The sequence below is a fragment of the Heterodontus francisci genome, chromosome 18 (genome assembly GCF_036365525.1).
Source record: "Heterodontus francisci isolate sHetFra1 chromosome 18, sHetFra1.hap1, whole genome shotgun sequence".
NCBI classification, from domain to species: Eukaryota; Metazoa; Chordata; class Chondrichthyes; order Heterodontiformes; family Heterodontidae; genus Heterodontus; species Heterodontus francisci.
The window spans coordinates 21142587-21165268 of NC_090388.1; the positions used below are offsets into that span (position 1 = coordinate 21142587).

The 22682-nt window shown below is 42.0% G+C and overlaps 1 protein-coding gene across 3 annotated transcripts in view; it reads right to left on the reverse strand.

The window, feature by feature from the left end:
- ano6 (anoctamin 6) overlaps positions 1-21236 on the reverse strand; it is a 159528-nt gene extending 138292 nt beyond the window's left edge. For 2 of the 3 annotated variants that reach the window (XM_068050391.1, XM_068050390.1), the window contains exon 1: positions 20792-21161. In XM_068050391.1, coding sequence (XP_067906492.1) covers positions 20792-20846 — 55 coding nt within the window. In that variant the 5' untranslated portion in view covers positions 20847-21161. The other variant, XM_068050389.1, reaches the window with a different exon arrangement.
- Positions 21237-22682: the final 1446 nt, after the last annotated feature.

The window sequence follows — 22682 nt, forward strand, 5'->3', positions numbered from 1 at the left end:
TAGAGAGAGAGAGAGGAGGGGAAGAGAGAGAGAGAGAGGAGGGGGAAGAGAGAGAGAGAGAGGAGGGGGAAGAGAGGGAGAGAGGAGGGGGAAGAGAGGGAGAGAGGAGGGGGAAGAGAGGGAAAGAGAGAGGAGGGGGAAGAGAGGGAGAAGAGAGAGGAGGGGGAAGAGAGGGAGAGAGAGAGGAGGGGGAAGAGAGGGAGAGAGAGAGGAGGGGGGAGAGAGAGAGAGAGAACTTGCCTGCAAGAGTTTGCTTTTGTATTAGTTTCTGAATAATTTCTCCAAAGTTTTTATTAGTGAAATATTTTGGAATGTGTTTGTGATTCCATTGGACATATCAGGTAGATTTTCAATTTGTATTCCTGGCATAAAAACTGGTGCTGTGACCAGCCACCCGTGAAAGAATGAAAGAAAAGTACAAACTGAGTTTTACATCGTGCTGTATCACGTCCTCAGGACATTTCAAAGGGCTTTGTAATTAAGGAAAAAAATGGAAATAGGAAGTCATTATTTGTGCATAGATGCTGGCCTAGTGGGACCAAAAATGTTATGACTTCATTATAATACCAGGGCTTAGCTTTGACCAGAGTATATGTAAATAACTAGCAAACCGTGAAGTAGGACTGAATCTAATTTGGATCTGAATAAAGTGTAGGTTTTTGCGAATGCAGTAGCAGGCACCAAACATAGATGACAGATGATGGCTTCCATACAAAGTACAGTTTTAACAGTTGGATTGCCTGCATGAGTTTGCTCTTGTATTAGTCAAATACTGAGCAAGCCTGTAAAGGAAGATTTTTCTTGTTATAAATGTGTAGCCACTTGTCTTCAGCTCACTGGGGTAGATTTTCAACTTGCAATCTGGGCATAATGATGCTGATCAGCCGCCCATTTAGAATCCAATACATTTTCAGTTCCAATAATTTTAATGAACTGAAGGCTTGTTATAATTCATGTTGACCAAGGGAATTGTTACTCTGATATAATCAGTCAAACAAGTTGAGAGAGCCATAAGGTTATACTTAAAGCTGTGTCAACTCATCAACTTGCCATCTTTGGATGTCTGGTTGTTACAACTGAAGATCAGTGTTCAGAACAATTAGAAAATATGGCATCTTAGTTGTAGGTGTTCTTATATGTGAGATTATTCCAGATTTTCAAGAAGCTAGAGATCTGGCCAAATATAGGCTGCTATTTGTCAGTTTAAGCAGCCTGCAGTCAGTTATACACAGCAAATCGGAAGGCAAGAGCCACCAACTTATATTCCAGTGTTAACTGCAAAGTTTCAGCTCACTTCCCAAACAAAGATGCTCTAGTTAAGTGACAAATTACTCAGTGAAAAATAAGGATTAGTCTTTTCACCGTCAGATCTGATAATATAAAAATGTTCAGAACTAGACTAAATTTTGATTGTTGGCAAAGTTATCTCTAACTTACATTTTGCTGTTAAACAGTTGTCATGTTAATTGGGAACGCTTATTCAGGATCAGTAGGGAAATTACACTTAAATAAATTTTTCCACCATCCAGTCACTTGCGGCCACGTTCACAGATTCTTTGTCTGCTCCCATGCAAATTGTTGCAGTGCAGTTTTTAAAACTGGCAATATTGGACACTTACTGGTCTAATTTTCCAAATGTATTGATCAAACATGGTTAGATGACATCGTTGAGTTACAAAAACAGTAGTGCAAAACCACCATTGAAAATGGCACTGGGCTTTTCCTAACATTTTACATTCCCAGTAATGGTGCTTCTTTAAAACTAAAATTTAGATTTTAAAATAATAGGATCAATTGACTACATGCATGCTAAGTAGCAGAGGCAGCATGCCATAGACAAAGCTAAGCAATTCCAAAACCAACAGTTAAGATAAATGGTTTGTAATCTTGCCAATCCAATTGTGAATGATGGAGGACAATTAAACAACTAACCGGAGAAGGCTGCACGAATATCCTCCCCTCCCCACCACCCCACCCCCCCCAATGATGGCAAAGCCCAGCACATCAGTGCATAAGCCAAGTGTTTGCAACTTTCTTCAGCTAGAACTGCAGAGTGGATGATCCATCTCAGCCTCCTCCTGAAGTTCCCAGCAACATCATCAGCCAATTCGATTCACTCCAAGAAATGGCTGAGTGCACTGGATAAACGAAAGACTGCGTGCTCCAACAACATCCTGGCTGTGGTGTTGAAGACTTGTGTTCCAGAATTAGCTGCACACCTAGCCAACCTGTTCCAGTGCAAGCTACAACATTGGCATGTATCCGACAATGTGGAAAATTGCCTCTGTATGTCCTGTCCAAAAAAACAGGACAAATGCAATGCAGCCAATTACTGCCCCATCAGCCTACTCTTGACTGAGTGTGGCCTCAACAGCCCTAGTAAAAGTAAAGACAATGGGAATCCAGGAAAACTCTCCATAGCACAATGGAAGATGGTTGTGGTTGTTGGAGGCCAATCATCTCAACCCCATGCCATCACTGTAGAAATTCCTCAGGGCAGTAGCCGAGGTCCAACTATCTTCAGCTGCTTTAATGACTTTCCCTCCATCTAAGGTCAGAAGGGGAGATATTTTCTGATGATTGCAAACTGTTCAGTTCCATTTGCAACTCCTCAGATAATGAAGCAGTCTGTTCCCAAATGCAGCAACACCTGGACAATGTACAGGCTTGGGCTGATAAGCAAGCAAGTAACATTCACACCACACAAGTGCCAGGCAATGACCATCTCCAGGAAGAATCCAACCATCTCCCTGTGAATTCAACAGCATTACCATAACTGAATCCCCCAACAACAGAAACTGAACTGGGCCAGTCACATAAATACTGTGGCTACAAGAACAGGTCAGAGGCTGCGGTGAGCAACTCATCTCCTGACTCCCCAAAGCTTGTTCACCATTTACAAGGCACAAGTCAGGAGTGTAATGGAATACTCTTCACCAGCCTGGATAAATGCAGCTCCAACAGCACTCAAGAAGCTCAACACCATCCAGGACAAAGCAGCCCTCTTGATTAGCACCGCATCCACAAATATTCACTTCCTCCACCACCAACGCACAGTGACAGTAGTGTGTGCCATCTAACAAGATGCGCTGCAGCAACGCACCAAGGCTCCTTAGACAGCACCTTCCAAACCCGCGACCTCTACCACCTAGAAGGACAAGGGCAACAGGTGCATGGAAATAGCACCACCTGCAAGTTCCTTACTTGGAACTATGTCGCCGTTCCTTCACTGTCGCTGGCCCAAAATCTTGGTACTCCCTCCCTAACAGCACTGTGGGTGTACTTATACCACGTGGACTGCAGCAGTTCAAGAAGGCAGCTCACCACCATCTTCTCAAAGGCAATTAGTGATGGGTAATAAATGCTGGCCTTTCCAGTGATGTCCACATCCCAAGAACAATTACTTAAAAATGGATAGAATCAAGGATGACTTTAAGCTAAGCTCCTCAGTTTTTCAACTGACTTAAGTTTCAAATTCAATAATGATGACCTCGTTTATAAATTTATTTTACCGATATATTGTTATTTTTTGATTAATTCACATGTTGCTCAGTTCTAGAATGCTATTGTACAAAGTCAAAGCAAAGATAACAGAGGAAACTGGAATATAGGTCAATGCTTTCTGCCAAGGAATTGGTCTCAGCTGAAATGTGGACTTCTGCCAATGTAAGGTTAACCCTTCACTGTGCAGGCTGTCTACAGCAGATGAACATGCTTCAGTGCTGCATATGTAATCAAATGAGAGGCTGTTTTTTGAAAGAGATATATCACCAGACCATTCAGCAGGAACAAGTCAGTGAGAGTTTGTGGTCCTGTACCTTATTCAGACCTGTGTGCTACCCTCAGAGGACAGACTATGAAGTTGTGGTGACGTCAGTGTACAGCTTCCTGAGACAGGTAATTTGAGATGGGAACTCACAATGTGGGGAATCACAATGCATTAATTTACACCATTAGACTATGCCACAAGACTGCCGATTTAAAGAATTAACATCAAAATCTCTGAATGTCCTGTGACAGATTGTAACTTTTCCTATCCATATTCTCCTACAGTTTTCAATGGTATATTTGTTTATACTTAAATAAAGTTATTTAAACATGTTTTACTTGTTTATTTCTTACAGAAATACTCAGCAGCAGTCAGATGAAATGGAAAACCAGTTCCAAGGCATTATCTGTCAATATGTGGTTAGCTCCTTATTTATGCCAATGACACCCATTGTTACCTCACCATCACTACATTTCAAGACTGCCTATGATGTTGAGTTGTGAATGAACCAAAACTTTCACAAACTAAACCACAGCATAACTAAAAGCACATTTTATTCGAGGTCAGCAATTCCACTTCTTAACCCCGATTCCATCATTTGCCAAGCTGCTCACGCAGGCTGAATCCAACAGTATGCAATCTATGTGCTGTGTCCGACCCTGAGCTACATCACAAGCTCCACAGCCAGTCCATCACCAACAATACCTACTTCCAACTCTAGAACACTGCCCAGCTTGGCCCAATCACATTCCATTGTGGCGAAAACCTCCATCCACCTTTTTGTCACTCTAAACTCAACTCTTACAACATCTGTTCAGACAAACTCTCAGATTCCACCCTTCACAAATTTCAACTCATCCAGAACTCAGTTGCCTCCAATCTATTGGATCCCATTCATCCATCCTTCCAGACCTCGCTTCCTGCCTTCACCCAAACTGCACCCCCCCCCCACAATTGATCTGTAATCTCCTTCAGCCCTACAACCCTCTGGGATCTCTGCACCTCCAACTCTGGATTCTTGTGCATCATCGATTTTAATTATTCCACCATTGGCAGTCATATCTTCAGCTGCCTAAGTCCCAAGCACTGGAATTCCCTCCTGAAACCTCTCAGCCCCTTGTGCTCACGCTCCTCATTTGAGATGCTCCTTAAAACCTACCTCTTCCCTGTCCTAATAGCTCCTTATGTGGCTCGGAGTTAAATTTTACTTGATAATGCTCCTGCAAAGCACCTTATTATTTTGTTAAAGGTGCTTTATAAATGTAAGTCGTCATTGTTGTTTAAAAAAAAGCCTCGTTCTTACAAATTCCACATGGCCTTGCACCATTTCATTTCTACAACATCCCATTCTAACCCCGGCTCCTGAGAGCCTGGACTATTGAGTCCTCCCTCTCCTCCACTATAAGCAGCACAGTTTTTTTTATTCATTCATGGGATGTAGACATCACTGGCCAAGCCAGCATTTATTGCCCATCCCTAATTGCCCTTGAGAAGGTGGTGGTGAGCTGCCTTCTTGAACCGCTGCAGTCCATGTGATGTAGGTACACCCACAGTGCTGTTAGGAAAGGAGTTCCAGGATTTTGACCCAGCGACAATGAAGGAACGGTGATATAGTTCCAAGTCAGGATGGTGTGTGACTTGGAGGGGAACTTGCAGGTGGTGGTGCACCCATGCATTTGCTGCCCTTGTCCTTCTAGGTGGTAGAGGTCGCGGGTTCGGAAGGTGCTGTCTAAGCAGCCTTGGTGCATTGCTGCAGTGCATCTTGTAGATGGTACATATTACTGTCACTGTGCGTCGGTGGTGGAGGGAGTGAATGTTTGTGGATGGGGTGCCAATCAAGGGCTGCTTTGTCCTGGATGGTGTTGAGTTTCTTGAGTGTTGTTGGAGCTGCATCCATCCAGGCAAGTGGAGAGTATTCCATCACATTCTTGACTTGTGCCTTGTAGATGGTGGACAGACTTTGGGGAGTCAGGAGGTGAGTTACTCACCACAGGATTCCTAGCCTCTGACCTGCGCTTGTAGCCACGGTATTTATATGGCTACTCCAGTTCAGTTTCTGGTCAATGGTAGCCCCTAGGATGTTTTTAGTGGGGGATTCAGTGATGGTAATGCTATTGAATGTCAAGTTTAATCCATCCTATCACTGCAGTTTGGAATTCTCTCCCTAAACCTTTCTGCCTTGTTACATCTCTTCCAAACTTCAAAAGCCTCCTCAAAACCTATTTTTTCATCCTTTCCTAACATTCCTTCCGATTTCAGCTAGGCTTATCCTGTCTCAATGTTGATCAGAAACCTAATTGGAGTAGCAGCCCAGACACACTCAAATCAAACGATCTGAGAAACAGCTGACAGCAAAAAAAAAAGAGTAGGGAAAAAGACGAGTAACCTTATTTTGATGATATTTGACATCATCTATGGTTCTGAAGGCCTTCTGAGTACTGTTTTTACACAATAGACAGAACAGCCTGCAGCTGATGGTGGGTTCAGGTCACGTCAGGCACCGTCTACCTGACTTGTGTCTTTACTGGCGGAGTGGGGTGGGGTATAGACACAGGGAAGAAAAACAGATGATGTGCTTTTGGCTGGCACCAGGTTTTGGCAGTATTCTTGTGTTATTTGTCTTGTGTCCAATGCACTCATCACTGGAGGAAAACACTCTCTAACATTAAATATTAAGCTGATAAGTTCCAAGTTGTATTCTGCCCTGTTTTTGTGCATAATTGGCAATAATTCTTAGTACTGTAAAGACTCTGCTTCCCATTCATCTCAGAAAAGCTCAGCTCCTTTGAGATTATGCTTATTAAATAAATTCAAGGTCAGTGGTTTCTTTGTTGTGCATTAACTAGTGGCTGCACTCTATTTATTAGTCACCTTGTCAAGAACAGAGTTGGTACACATTTTGTAACTTAATCACATTTTGCTACAGTGCATATTTTCAGCCATATTCCCTACCTTCCTACATTTTCTACTGAAAACGTAATTAACTGAAGTTAAATAGAAAATCTGGTATAAGGCTTGCACTTAGTGCAAGTTTTAATGATCTGTGAACCTGAGAATGCAGTGACCTGTAGGATTAACTTTCTTGCCAGCCATTGAATAAAATCTCAGGTTAAACCATCACACTAGATTTTATGGTAGCACCAGCTGTCATTGATAATTCAACATCAATGCCGTACCAAAATGTATTGCCAGATTCTCTTCTATTTATTACCATAGTGGCACCACCCTATTAAATCAACAGGATAGGGACTCTGGTTTGGTAGCATGTCACTTGCGTGATGAGATAAAGTGTGTGCTGTGAGCCAAGAGCATTTCACATTTCAGGAACCATCTGTTTTTGAGTACACAATAAAAAGTTAACCTAGACCTTTCTTATTTTGCAATGAGATCTGTACAACAGAATCGCAACAGTGCAGAAGGAGGCCATTCGGCCCATCATGTCCGCACAAGCTCTCTGAAAGAGCAATTCCCTCAGCATTGCCCTGCCTTCTCCCCATAACGCTGCGCATTCTTCCTTTTCATATAACCGTCTAATTCCCTTTTGAATGCTTCAACTGAACCTGCCTCCACCATATTCTCAGGTAGTGCGTTCCAGACCTTAACAACTTGCTGTGTGAGAAAGTTTTCCACATGTCTTTTGCTTCTCTTACCAAATACTTTAAATCTGTGCCCTCTTGTTCTCGATCCTTTCATGAGTGGGAACAGTTTCTCTCTATCTACTTTGTCCAGACCCCTCATGATTTTGAATACCCCTATCAAATCACCTCTCAGCTTTCTCTTCTCCAAGGAAAACAGTCCTAACTTCTCCAATCTATCTTCATAACTGAAATTCCTCATCCCTGGAAACATTCTCGTGAATCTTTTCTGTACTTTCTCCAATGCCCTCACATCTTTCCTAAAGTGCGGCGCTCAGAACTGGACACAATACTCCAGCTGGAGCCGAACTAGTGTCTTATACAAGTTTAGCATGACTTCCTTGCTCTTGTACACTATACCCCTATTAATAAAGCCCAGGATACTGTATGCTTTATTAACTGTGTTCTCAACCTGTCCAGCCACCTTCAATGACTTATGCACACATACACCTAGGTCCCTCTGCTCCTGCATCCCCTTTAGAATTGTACACTTTTATTCTATAATATCTCTCCATGTTCTTTCTACCAAAATGAATCACTTCACATTTCTCTACATTGAACTTCATCTGACACCTGTCTGCCCATTCCACCAACTTGTCTATGTCCTTTTGAAGTTCTACACTATGCTCCTCACAGTTCACAATTCTTCCAAGTTTCGTATCATCTGCAAACTTGGAAGAATTTCAAAGTTTTGTATCATCTGCAAACTTTGAAATTGTGCCCTGTACACCAAGATCTAGGTCATGAATATATATCAGGAAAAGCAAGGATCCCAACACTGATCCCTGGGGAACTCCATTACAAACCTATTTCCAGCCCGAAAAACATCCATTAACCACTACTCTTTGTTTCCTGTCATTTAACCAATTTTGTATCCATGTTGCTACCGTCCCTTTTATTCCACGAGCTACAAGTTTGCTCACAAGTCTGTTGTGTGGCACTGTGTCAAACGACTTTTGAAAGTCGATGTACACCACATCAATAGCATTGCCTTTGTCAACCCTCCCAGTTACCTCCTCAAAACACTCCAGCAAGTTAGTTAAACATGATTTTCCCTTAAGAAATCCATTCTGGCTTTCAGTAATTAACTCACATTTGTCCGTGTGACCACTGATTTTGGCCCGAATTATTTTTTCTAGAAGTTTTCCCACCACCGAAGTTAAACTGTAGTTGCTGGGCTTATCTTTACACCCTTTTTTGTACAAGGGTGTAAAGTTCGCAATTCTCCAGTCCTCTGGCACCACCCGAGTCTAAGGAAGGCTGAACAATTATGGCCAGTGTCTCTGCGATTTCCACCCTCATTTCCCTCAGTATCCTTGGATGCATCTCATCTAGTCCTGGTGTTTTATCGACATTAAGTACAAACAGCCTCTCTAATACTTCCTCTTTATCAATTTGAAACCCCTCCAGTGTCTGACTTACCTCCTCTTTCAACATTGCCTGGGTTGCATCTTCGTCCTTGGTAAACACAGATGCAAAGTACTCATTTAATACCTCAGCTATGCCCTCTGCCTCCATGTGTAAATTCCCTTTCTGGTCCCTAATCAGCCCCAATCCTGCTTTTACCACCTTTTTACTATTTAGATGCCGATAGGAAACTTTGGGATTTCCTTTAATGCTAGCTGTCTGTCTCTTTTCGTGTTCCCTCTTTGCTTTTCTTATTTGCTTTTTCACTTCTGCTTAGGTCCTCTGCAGCTGAAGCCACAGCCATAAAATAGTGGAGCGATTAAAACCAGGGATGCGCAAGAGGCCAGAATTAAAGGAGCCCAGAGACCTCAGAGGTTTGTAGGGTTGGAAGAGGTTATAGAGATTGGTATGGCCATCGAGGGATTTGAAAACAAGAATTTTACAATCAAGGCGTAGCTTAACTGGGAGTCAGTGTAGGTCAATGAGTACAGGTTAATTGGTGAACAGGACTTGGTGCTAGTTAGGATACTCGCAGGAAAGTTTTGGATGAATTTAAGTTCATGAAGGGTAGAATATGGGATGCCAGCCAGAAGAGCGTTGGAATAGTGAAGTCTAGAGGTACCAAAGACATGGATGAGGGTTTCAGCAGCAGCAGACCAGATGAGGCAAGGCCAGAGTCAGACAACATTGCTGAGGTAGAAACAGGGGGCTGATTTCAGGGTCAGATACAGCACCAAGATTGCAAACAGTCTGGTTCAGCATCAGACAGTTGTCAGGGAGAGGGATAGTGTCGGTGTGCAGGATACAGAGTTTGTGGTGGAGGTCGAAGACATCGGCTTGACCCCCACCACACACTCTAAATTGTCAAAATGTTTGTCTGACATCCAGTACTGGACGAGCAGAAATTTCTTCCAACTAAATATTGGGAAGTCAATGTCTGCCCAATATCTAATCGGAAGAGTTTTCTGCTCATCCAGTACTGTATGTCAGACAAGCAGTCTGACAATTTAGAGATAGTGGAAGGGCCAAATGAAGTGGTAGCAAGGTTGAGCTGGGTGTTGTTAGTATATCTGTGGAACCTGATGTCATGTTTTTGCATGATATTGCTGAGCGGCAGCACGTAGATGAAAAGTATAATGGGACCAATGAGATCCTTGGGGGACACCGGAGACAACAGTGTGAGAACGGAAAGAAAATCCAATGTAGGTGCTTGTCTGGCTACGACTGAATAAAAAAGAATGAAACCTAAATTATTCCTCCCATTTGATAACCCTTAGCTACCATTGCTGACAGGAGGAATGAAAGAACAGGAAATCCCATTAGAATATCACCACCTTCGATACATGAATAATTTACTGCCCAACTTGCAACAGTCAGGCTATATTAAACAAATGCTGAACCCATGTTTTCTGTTTGCATACAATGACACTGGATAAGCAAATAACCAGCATATTCCTTTTTACTACTGAATGCCCTATGCACAGCTCAAACGTGTGTTGTTCAATCCAAAGAGAGGCCAATCAAATCACAGTCTACCCATGGATAGATCTAAGATATAGAGAGTAAGACTCAGCATTTTGCATTCACAAATGAATGATCAAAGAGCTACATTAAAGCAAGAGCATATAATTAATGGAGGTTGGAACTCAAATAGTTAATATTAAGTCAATGCACATGGGATGTTTACAGGCGTATTTTATTTATAGACTGCCAAAGAACAGCTTCCTTGCTTTGTCAGAACCTTCAACAATATGGAAATAGTGAAACATGCATAAAATCACAAATGGCTTGTAATGCAAAAGAGTCATATGACCAATGGATTCAAACTTTCCACATAAGTACCCAGAGAATACATTACAGAATCTGACCTGGCTGCTACAAAATTGTTTATCAATAAAATAAAGGAATAAACTGAATGACAGTGTCCAGCATAAAACTCATTTTCCAGAATTTGAAATAGTGTTAGAGGACAAAACTAATTAATTAATTGGTGAGTACATTTTTTACTTTGCAATACTTGAACAGTTTTGCAGCTGCTTGAGGATTTTGGAACATAACAGTTACACTGTCTAAACTATAACAGATGTGCGATGTTATGGAACTTCCATTTACAATGATGGGCTGGGGCGTGGACTGCAAAGCAATGCACTTAAAATCACAGAACTTCACATTAATAGACACTTAACAGAAACCACACTCCATAAAAATTGGGGGATTTTTTTTTTTACTTTTTAAAGAAACGGTTTACTCTTGATCAGATGTAAACTATTATTTATTGAGTATGTAAGGCAGTGTAATGATGATAGGGAACATAATGCCAACAGGCAGCCGTATTCAACAACACAGAAAAATGCTTCAAGTCTGGTTCTTCTAAGCACAGAAAAATGTGCAGGAAATACACTCGGGTTCCAATGTACAGGTCCCAGATTTTTCAGCTTACTCCACCACTCAGGAAATGTGGCTCAGCAAGCAATGGCTAGCTCGTTCTGTAATTAAACTGCTGCATATCAGAGGGCACAGATCCTTAGAACAGCACAGCTTAGAATAAAATTCCATAGCCAAAAGGATGTGATGTGCAAAACTCTAACTTTCCATGGGGGCATTTTCTTTTAAAATTAATAGAGTGTTGAAGTGCAGCTGAAACTCTGGGGTTTCCAGAAATCAGACTTCAAGATAAGCAGTTTTTGAGACACTGCTCCATATTGAGAAGCTAACTATATCTTTCTCACGTTGCACAGATTGGACTCTGCAGTTCACGTGGGTCTTTTATAGCTTTGTATTGTGTCCGTCCCCTGCAGCATGATAAATAAAGGTGCAATATTTTATCACTTTGCAGATTCAGACCTCGCTGAACAGTTATAGTTCTGATTTTGATAAATACAGTCTGCTTTCTTGAGGCTTCCTTTTCTTCTGCTGCCACTTTAGCGCAGTACTGCATATTGGAGAATCGGTCCTTCAGAAGAAACTTTAGACCAAGGACTAGATGCTTTTTCAGGTGGACACTGAAGATCCCATGGCACTTTTTGAAGATCAGGAGATCTCCTGGTGCCCTGGCCAAAATGTTGTTTGTAGGACCTTGCTAGTCACAAGATGATCGAAGAACAGTCCCAAAGTAATTCATGGTCTGTGCGATACTTCGGTATACTTTGAAGAAATTAATATGCACTATGTAAATTCAAGTCCTTTTTTCTTCTTGGTAGTACAGAACTGAAAAAGGGACAGGTTGTCGAAGCTTTTCAACTTGCACTCATCAGGAAAGATGAATATATGCAGATCATATCAAACAGCACGTCCCTTTGGCTGTTTGCAATAGGCAGAATACTGACTGTACTCAAACAGCCCGTACCTGCAAAATTCAGAACACAATGTCTGACGTTAGATGTGATTCCACAATTGCACAGCACTGACTGAACAATCCCAAGTGAACTAAGAATTACACTAACAACCAATTTAAGATTATCAGTCAGGCTCGCAACGTGGCTCACTTATGCTTGCTAGAAGCTACATATATGCATACACAGAGACCTGTCCTCTGCAGGCAAAAGGAACATGTCCAAGCATTGCACCTTTTTTGAATTAAACAAAAGCCTCGACCTATTAGAGTCGACTTGCCAACCAATCAGCATCCTTTTCTCATACAATATAAATAGTTGCTCCCTTTGAAATTCGGCATTCTTGCATCTGTCCTGATGAGTGCAAGACAAAAAGCTTCGACAACATGTCTCTTTTTCAGCAATCCTTTTTTCTTCTTGCCTTTCCACCTACCTCCACTGCGAATGTAAGTAAACTATATCTTATTAGCAATTACTTACAAATTAAAAGAGAAGCTAACACTATAATAAATGACAGTTATCTATCACTTTGATGTTGATTTTAAAATGAAATTAAGCACAAGTTAAATAGATTTGCAGTGCTCCTCTACCAAGGCAAATGAGCAAGAAAATTGAGAGATTAAATGGACACAGTGCAATGGTAACCATGACAGTTGAGAAATTTGGTTATAGGGATTCAAAAAGTATCTAATCTTTCAGGGATTCCATGCTCACAATATCCCTATAGCTAACTATTCCTCTTTAACCATAATCTCCACTAACCTACTTATAAAAGGGTTACACAACACAGCATCAACTGCATTAAGTGTTTGCCTCACCCTGTCTATTACCCTGTAAGGGGAGAAAATTCTAATAATCAATCCGGTTTGAAATTTACCTAACTAATACTTTAGTTGTTCAGTTCTTTGATCACAATATATTCCAAATAAACTGCATTTTAAGGATCTGGATTGTGTCCCCTCAATTTTCATTTCTTAAATGAAAACAAGTTCAACTCTGTCTCTCTGATAATATACACAGAATACCAATTTACATAAACTTTCAAGCATTGTCACATTTGTGGGATCATAGTAAAATAAAAGATAAAGTAACAGTGGTTTTGATATTGTAGATTCCATTTACTAACATCTCAAATTATGCTTTTTTGTTGCATTCTTAGCTTTTAGAATAATGACATATTAGTTTCATTTTGTGTGTTAATGGGGCCAATTTTAAGCACCTCTACACAAATTGGATGGTCGTGGCTGAAAATGACCGTGCGTTACTCAACGCCCTGCTTACATAGGCAGTCCAGCTACCCCCACCTTGAAAACAGTTCCAAGATGGGCAACCAGAGAGCTAGCTGCCTGTTTCACAGGGGAGGCCACTTATAATTCTGAGGTACAAATGGGTTGAATACATGCTCTGTTCATTTGGAATGGTGTTCAGCAGCCTAAACAGTGATCCTAAAAGGGCCCACAAAACTGCAAATTAAGAAAATCTGAAATTTACACAGAAAATGTTGGAGAGAGACTTTTTGTTTTCTTTCAAACCTCCTTTCTGAAAGGGACAACTAATGCCGGTATATGACTCCACTGACATCAGAATTCAGCCTAGTCAGTGAAGAATGAATGAGTTGGTTGACAACGGGAACAGTTGCTGCCGAGGCTGAACCGGTTCTGTGTGACATTCATTAATAGTACTTGCAGTATGGGTAAATGGATGGCCACTGTACAGGGTTATTGGTTTATGGTAACTGAATAAATTAAACTCTGTTTTTATTATGAGATTCTGGGATATTTACAGGTGTTTGGGTATGCGCATTTGACAATTCTGCACAGTTTTTCATGAAAAATATCAACCAGTTACCTTGGCAATCAAGACTGGGAACATTGACTTTAAAAAAAAGGGGGAAAAATATTACCAACTAACTCAACACAGCTACTGTTCAAATTTAGAATCTGATTGGTGTGCATGGCTCATTGAATTGATTTGTCTTTACTGTGATATCATGTATCAGTGCAGTTCACTCAAAGAAACAAGGAACAATTCTAGATCTGGATTATAGCAATTCCAACAGCATTCAGACACCTTCCAAACTCATCCACAAACAATATAAAAGACAGGAATACAAAATAACTTTTACCTGACCTCTTCAGTTAGTATTACTAGAACTATGGAATCTTTTTCAAAAGACTATGTTAATAATCAACAATAATTCTAACTATTTCAATGTTACCGGTGGATAGGAAATAACAGACCTTAAAGGACAAAAGATAACTTGTATATCAGTTTCTAATAAGGACAAAGATTCAGGGATTCGAAGTGACTCTGCACTGGCCCTAATCCTGGTGCACCTCTAGCACAGTTCAGTAGATTGCTGCATCTCTGGCTAGACACAAATCTATTAATTCCACAGTCCAGCTGGTTACTATTCACCAATTTCAATGGATTGAAGTCAGTGAGAATCAGGGGAAAACACTCCACTGGTTGGTGTCATAACATGGCACAAAGGAAGATGGTTGTGGTTGTTGGAGGTCAATCATCTCAGCCCCAGGACATCACTGCAGGAGTTCCTCAGGGCAGTGTCCGAGGCCCAAACATCTTCAGGTGCGTCATCAATGACCTTTCTCCATCATAAGGTCAGAGGTGGGCATGTTTGCACAATGTTCAGTACCATTCGTGACTCCTCAGATGCTGAAGCAATCCGTGTCCAAATACAGCATGACCTGGACAACATTCAAACTTGGGCTGATTAAGTGGCAAGTAACATTCGGGCCATATAAGTGCCAGGCAATGACGATCTCCAACAAGAGAGAAGATCTAACCATCTCTCCTTGTCATTTAACAGCAATACAATCGCTGAATCCCCCACCAACATCCTGGGGATTACCACTGACTAGAAGCTTAAATGGGCCAGCCATATAAATACTGTGACTACAAGAGCAGGTCAGAGACTAGGAATTCTTTGGCGATTAACCCACCTCCTGACTCCCAAAAGCTTGTCCACCATCTACAAAGCACAAATCAGGAGTGTGATGGAATACTCTCTACTTGCCTGGATGAGTGAGGCTCCAACACTCAAGAAGCTCAATACCATCCAGGACAAAGCAGCTTGCTTGATCGCCACACCATCCATCACCTTCAGCATTCACTCCCTCCAACACTGGCGCACAGTGGCAGCAGTGTGTATCATCTACAAGACGCACTGCAGCAACTCGCCAAGGCTCCTTTGGCAGCACTTTCCAAACTCACAACCTCTACTACCTAGAAGGACAAGGGCAACAGATGCATGGGACCACCACCACCTGCAAGGTTTTCTCCAAGCCACACACCATCCTGACTTGGAAATATATCACCATTCCTTCATTGCCAGAGGTTCAAAAGCCTGGAATCTCCTCCCGAACAGCACTGTGGGTGTACCTACACCACATGGATTGCAGCAGTTCAAGAAGGCGGCTTATCACCAGCTTCTCAAGGGCAATTAGGGATGGGCAATAAATGCAGGCCTAGCCAGCGACGCCCACATCCCATGAATGAATAAAAAAAATAAGCCATACATGAGAGACAACAGGAAGTAAAAGCACTGAAGTAAATATGCCAAAAGTGCACGGATAGGCCAGTGTGTGATGTGACAAGAACATGCTGATGAAAGTATTTTCACTGGATTCTTCACAATCATGTTGGCCAAGGACTTAGTGCTGAAGGAAAGAAATGAGGGCCTGACATCAGCTTCTTAATCATCAAGATTACGATAACAGAATGCAGAAGGATGAAGATGGAAGAAAGTGGAATTTGATGGTTAGTCGTGAGAATACTAGTTTGTGTATGCCCATGAAAGAGGATACTAGGTGAAAAAAGGGCCATGTTGTAGCTGAAAATGTTTTGACTGCCTTTGAAAATGACTCCTTTGCATGAGAGTTATTTCATAGAATGTGATAAGGAGAGTTTTATGTATGAAGCTAGGTGTCCAGCTGACACTTCCACATGGTGTGGAGAGTTCGATCCTGTTGAAAGCACAGAAGCAGAGATTGCTTTTGCAAAGTAACGTATGTTAAAGTTAGAAGTACAGTGATGGAAGTTCTGAGAAATTGCAGTCTGTATGCAATAACAAAGCATGAGAATACTGCATTAGACAGGACACGTGATATACAGTTTCAATCTGGTACCCTCTAAAAGAACACAGAATTGTTCCCAGCTGGGGACAAACCACAGTTCAACATTGGCATCGCACAATACAGATGCTGCATGGACCCTTGGCATGCACACAACAGCAATGGCAGTATTGGGGGGGGGGTGGGTGTGGGGGGGCACAGGAAAGGAGGTAGGCATAGCTGAGATCTAGAACAGAACACTAACTTTAATAGGATCTCTGCACATGGAAAATATTTACTGGGAATTAGACTTGAAGGTTGGTTTGCTGCAAGTCACAAAAATTGATTCAACTGGCTACTCACCCTGTAATGAGAGTAGATAAGGGCTGCAGCTGGATGAAAGTAGAAGTGCAGAAGACATTTTAAAGAGTTGTGCAACAACAGGCAGGGATAAGACTTCAATAGAAAGAAATGATGAGCCACAGATCCACTACCATCTGTTTTCCCATTACCATCAAAAGTTCAAATCAGCCCTCATATATTAATGAGACAGAAAGCCTAAACAAGTCAATTGAGGTGTCTAAGAGGGAGACAGATATTTGCTGGAAAATAAGGGTATTAAAGAATATGGATAAAGACTGTGGAATTGGGTTTGAAAAAATAAAGGGACGATAGTACAGCAGGCTTGATGTGCCAAATGACCTACTCCCTTTTACGTCCTGCATAGCATTAGACAAAAAGAAATATAGACTAGAAAATGCAAAAGAATATTTTTGAAGGGTGTAGTTTAATCCCTGGTTCAAGGAACAGCGTAGAAGAACATGCCAGGAATACCTAAAAATGAGGTGCCAACCGGGTGAAGCTACACTACAGGACTACATGCATGCTAAATAATGGAAACAGCATGCTGCAGGCAGAGCTAAGTGGTCCCACAACCAAGCGATCAGATCAAAGCTCTGCAATCCTGCCACAGCCAATCGTGAATGGTGGAGGACAATTAAACAACTAACCGGAGCAGAGGGATCCATGAACATCCCCATTATCAATGAGGACGTAGCCCAGCAGATCAGTGGAAAAGGCAAAACTGAAGCATTTGCAACCATCTTTAGCCAGAAGTACCAAGTGGATGTTCTCTTCTTGGTCACCTCCTGAGATCATCACAGATGCCAGTCTTCAGCCAATTCACTCCACAGGATATCAAGAGATGGCTGAGTGCACTGGATACAGCAAAGGCTATGGGCCCCCAAAACATCCCAGCTATAATGCTAAAGATGTGCTCCAGAACTAGCTGCATCTCTCACCAAGCTGTTCCAGTATAGCTACAATGCTGACATCTAACTGACACTGTGGAAAATTACTGAGGTATGTCCTGTCCACAAAAAAGCAGGACAAATCCAATCCAGCCAGCCATTTAGTGCCTCAAAGGTCTACTTTCAATCAGCAAAACGATGGAAGGTGTAATTTACAGTCCTATCAAGCTGCACTTAATCACCAATAATCAGCTCACTGATGCTCCAGACCAGGCAACATCCTGGTAAACCTCTTCTGTACCCTCTCCAAAGCCTCCACGTCCTTCTGGTAGTGTGGCGACCAGAACTGCAGGCAATATTCCAAGTGTGCCTAACTAAGTTTCTGTACAGCTGCAGCATGACTTGCCAATTTTTATACTCTATGCCCCGACCGATGAAGGCAAGCATGCCGTATGCCTTCTTGACTACCTTATCCACATGTGTTGCCACTCAGCTCTAGAACTGATTACGCCCTTGATCCAAACCCGGACAAAAGTGCTAAATTCAAGAGGCAAGGTGAGAGTGACTGCTCTTGACATCAAGGCAGCATTTGACCAAGTGTGAAATCAAGGAGCCGTAGTAAATTTGAAGTTAATAGGACTCTGCAGAAAGCTCGCCACTGGTTGGTGTCATAACTTAGCACAAAGGAAGATATTCATGTTTGTTGGAGGCCAATCATCACAGCTTCAAGGCATCTCTACAGGAATTCCTCAGTGTGCTCAGCCCATCATCTTCAGATGCTTCATCAATGACCTTCCCTCCATTATAAGGTCAGAAGTGGAGATATTTGCTGATGATTGCGCAGTGCTCAATTCCATTCGTAACTCCTCAGATAACGAAGCAGTCCACATCCACATGCAGCAAGACCTGGGCAACATTCAGACTTGGGATGATAAGTGTCAAGTAACAGTGCAGCCACACAAGCGCCAGACAATGACCATCGCCAACAAGAAGCTAACCACCTCCTCTTGACATTCAACGGCATTACAATCACTGAATCTCTCACCAGCAACACCCTGGGGGTTACCATTGGCTAGAAACTTAAATGGACCAGCAACATAAATACTGTGGCTTCAAGAGCAGATCAGAAGCTGGGAATTCTGCGGCGAGTAACTCACCTCCTGACTCCCAAAAGCCTGTCCACCATCGACAAGGCCCAAGTCAGGAGTGTGATGGAATACTCTCCACTTGCCTGGATGAGTGCAGCTCTGAAAACACTCAAAAAGCTGGACAACATCCAAGATAAAGCAGCTCGCTTAAATGGCACCCCATCCGCCAACACCTTAAACATTCACTCCCTCCATCAGCGCACACTGGGAGCAATATGTTCCATCTACAAGATGCACTGCTGCAACTCACCAAGGCTACTTTGACAGCACATTCAAGATGAGCACTCGTACTACCTAGGACAAGGGCAGCAGGGGCATAGGAACACCGCCATCTGCAAGTTCCCCTCCAAGCTATGCACTATACTGATTTGGAATAACACCATTCCTTCACTGTCGCTGTGTTAAAATTCTGGAACTCTCTAACTAACAGCATTGTGGGTGTACATGGTCTGCAGTAGTTCCAGAGGTGGCATACCACCACCTTCTCAAGGGTAATTAGGAATGGGCAATAAATGCTGGCATTGCCAATGATACCCACATCCCATGAACAAAAATTTAAAAAACCAAGGGTTAATGATAACTTCAAAACTCTGAACCAAATTTCAAATACAAATCAATTTTAATTAGGCCTATTAATTTAGATATATCTAAATATTGATACTGATTGGATGGATCTGCCACTTGAAGATAGTTTGTAAAAAAATATGTCTACGATCACTTCTCCATTGGCATTTATTATGTTCATTCACAAAACAACATTAGTGTCACCAATTTTGAAGGTTTTTTTTATTTAAATAAAAACAAACCGAAGTCACTAAAAGTAGCAACACAGGTTAACAAAGCCATAAAGAAACAAACCAAACACTATTTCTACAGAATATAGAATTGTATAGTAAAAAAAATGCTAAACTTGTATCGAACCTTGGTTGGACTACTGTGTACAACTCTTCTGCCAATGATATATGCAGGCCCAGGAAGGCAGCATTGGATTTCTAAGTGCAACAAAAATCACCCAAACACAGGAGCAGTATAATCCAGGTCTATTCAAATGTTGTGAATCTAACTATGTTGGCTGCCTTGATCTAATTTGTCCAGAATAACAAACCTACCATCTTCCTATTATAGCATCCAGCTGTGTTTTCCAAATGAGTTCTAGTCTCAACCACTCCTCCTAGCAAACCTTTTCAGAGATTGATCATCCTCTGCGATAATCTTCATCTAAGAAGAACCCTCCATGGCATCAGCCCATTCAATGTCTGCAAGCTTCTTCTATTGTACCTCCACTCGAGTGTTCTCCAGTTCTCTGGACTCCTGTGCATCCATCCTCCTCCACTTCACTCTCAGTGAGAGAATCGTCAGCAGGTTCGAACCTACACTCTAACTCCCTCCCCAAACTCCTCTACCTACCGTAAAAAGCCTCCTCAAAATCCAACATTTCAACCAAGCTATTGATTATAACTTGAAAAGGTTGTTGTCACAAAGAAAACCTCTGGGATGTTCTACATTTGTTGTTTACGACCCCGAGCACCTGAGCTCTTGTCCTGCCTCTTTGGTGCATCTGAAAGTCCAGTTTTGAGTTTGCTTTCTTGTCCTTTTAACAATTTACATACTTTTTCAAAGCCTCCCGAGACTTTTGGTCGAGGCTGCAGAACCCTAACTTAACTAGTGGCCCTTTAACAGTGAGGGCCAACCTCACGACATCCAGTTTAAGACGTCAGCTAAGAAGTCTAACAGAGTTGGCACGGCTTAATTTTAATTTTCCCAACTATTTGTTAACTCCAAAACTGTTGATTTAATCTGAAGTGCTCGAGAAAAAAAAGAGGTGGGGACCAACATGGCGGGGGTTAATCAGAGTAATGCACTAAATAAGCCTCGTTTCTCCATCTGTTTGGTTTGACACTGAAACCACGTCCTCAAGTCAAACTTCTATATGGTGAACTACAATAAGGCTGCGACAGGGAAAATACCAAAACAACCCTTAAATACATAAAAACTATTTAAAAGTTAGTGATCTTGACCTTTTACTACAAACCCAGCTGTAGATGTCAACTGAAACTGCACATGAATAAAATTAGTTCAGCGGTTTATATGCTCGATTTAATTTTAAAATGTCCCAGTAAAAGGGTTTGAGGAGATGTAACCATCCAATATTTCATTTCATACGGTTGATGACTCACCGTCAGGAAATTCTTCCATTTCGAATTGTTCTTCGTCCGAATCCACATAGCTCATCTTGAACACTTTTTGTCCCCTTTTTTAAAAAAAATATTTTAATAAAAACCTCGCCTGCTCGCACTTTAACAATAAAACAAGGGCGCTGTTGACCAGCTTCGGTCTCGGAGACAGCGCGATCTCCAGGTAGCAACAGGAGACCGGCTCCCCCGCCCAAAAACTTCTTAATCAAAAACAAAATGTTTCTCTTCCTTCTGTGGAAAGTCTGGAACTGATCAGCCCTCGAACAGAAACAATGAGGAAGAACCGCACAAAGATCACACCCCACTCCACCCCACTCCACTCGTCCGTCTCCGCCAGGAATTTCAAGAGATCGGAGCTACCTGCCACCAACAAACTTTAAAGGAAGGGCTCGCACTCCCGAGCAGCAGCGTTGCGTCTGTCTCTGTTTTCTTGCGTGTGTGTGTCGCCCTCTTGCATTGTTTCCGCCCATCGAACCCAACAACACACAAAAGAAAATTGGAGGAGCGTCAGCGCTAACCCTTGGGGCACATAATAACCTTTGAGAATAGTCCTGAGACTTGGAAAGGTTGACTGACAAGATCTCTGTGTCTCTACAGATGCTTGCCTGACCTTGGAAGGTCTTTGTTTTAATCTGTTTTCAGGTTTTACAGCAACTTTTTTTTTTGTTTGCATGCAACGTAAAGCTGCCTTGGATCCACACTGTACTCGAATTGATATAACACTGGGGCTCATTCACAGCACAGTGTTTCATTCTCGGCAGATCACGCTGCTGCTGTTGGCTTATTTTGCTGCAAGGGATACACAGCAAACTCTATTTGTGTTCCTTGCACATCATACGAATGGACCGGAGCAAGAAGACATAAGGGGGAGAAATTGTAATAGTGCAAGAATGGCAGAGGATGTCCTACGTTTAACGCAGGGCGGAACCTGTTGTGAAAGCTTTGTTCACGCTGTAAAGTGTTAGCCTTTTAGTATATTCCAAATGTTCAATGCATTATTTATGCCTTTTCTTTAATTAATTGAACAAACACAATTTTTGCTTATCTCCCAAAAATGGTTCTATTGCATGAGTAGTGCCAAACATGCCCAGTTAGTCCAGCCCTACAACCCTTCAACAACTCTACCTTCCCTCAATTCTGGCCTATCGTACACCTACTGTCTTTGCCCTATCAGTGACAGAGGTGCCTTAAGCCTGTTTTCAGGTTCCCCAATATCATTGAAATAGGGTAATGAACAGAATTATTTAGCATTAAGTTGTTGGATATACAAATTTACTTAAGAATAGCAATCAAATCCCAAATGGTACAGCTTATAAGAGCTCCAGCGGTCAGCTTACCCACACTGCTGAGTTCCTGATTTCAGTCACTACTCAGTGGGGAAAAATTGATTCTTCTCAGATCTGCCGTGGTCGGTTTAGAGTGGAACGGCTGAAAATCTGCAGGGCTTTTGCATTTAGAGCCTTTCTGGTTCCTGTTGTAGGAAAAATGCTTCCGGTGCTCCAGCTCTTCATATTTACACTGCTCCCTTATTCCTGTGACACCTGTAGATCCATAAAAAAAAGTCAGTGATTCTGCTAATTGGAATAAGATTTTAACAAAGTAAATGTGGAGTGCACTAATGCACAGACTCTCCTGGGAAGCACTAAATGCAAAAGCATCTTAAGAACAGGTTAGCAGTCTGGCAGCTCAGCCAGAGCTGGTACATAGCTGTATATCAGAAGAAGATCAAGGAATACTTCGAATTTCCAGTATCCAATATTAGCATCAAGCTAATGGTGAGTAAAGCTCCTTGCCCTCTACAACAACAATATACCTCCGCTTTAACCTCAGGTGGGCAGCACCCGCATATGATGTCCATATAAGCCCATCCTTA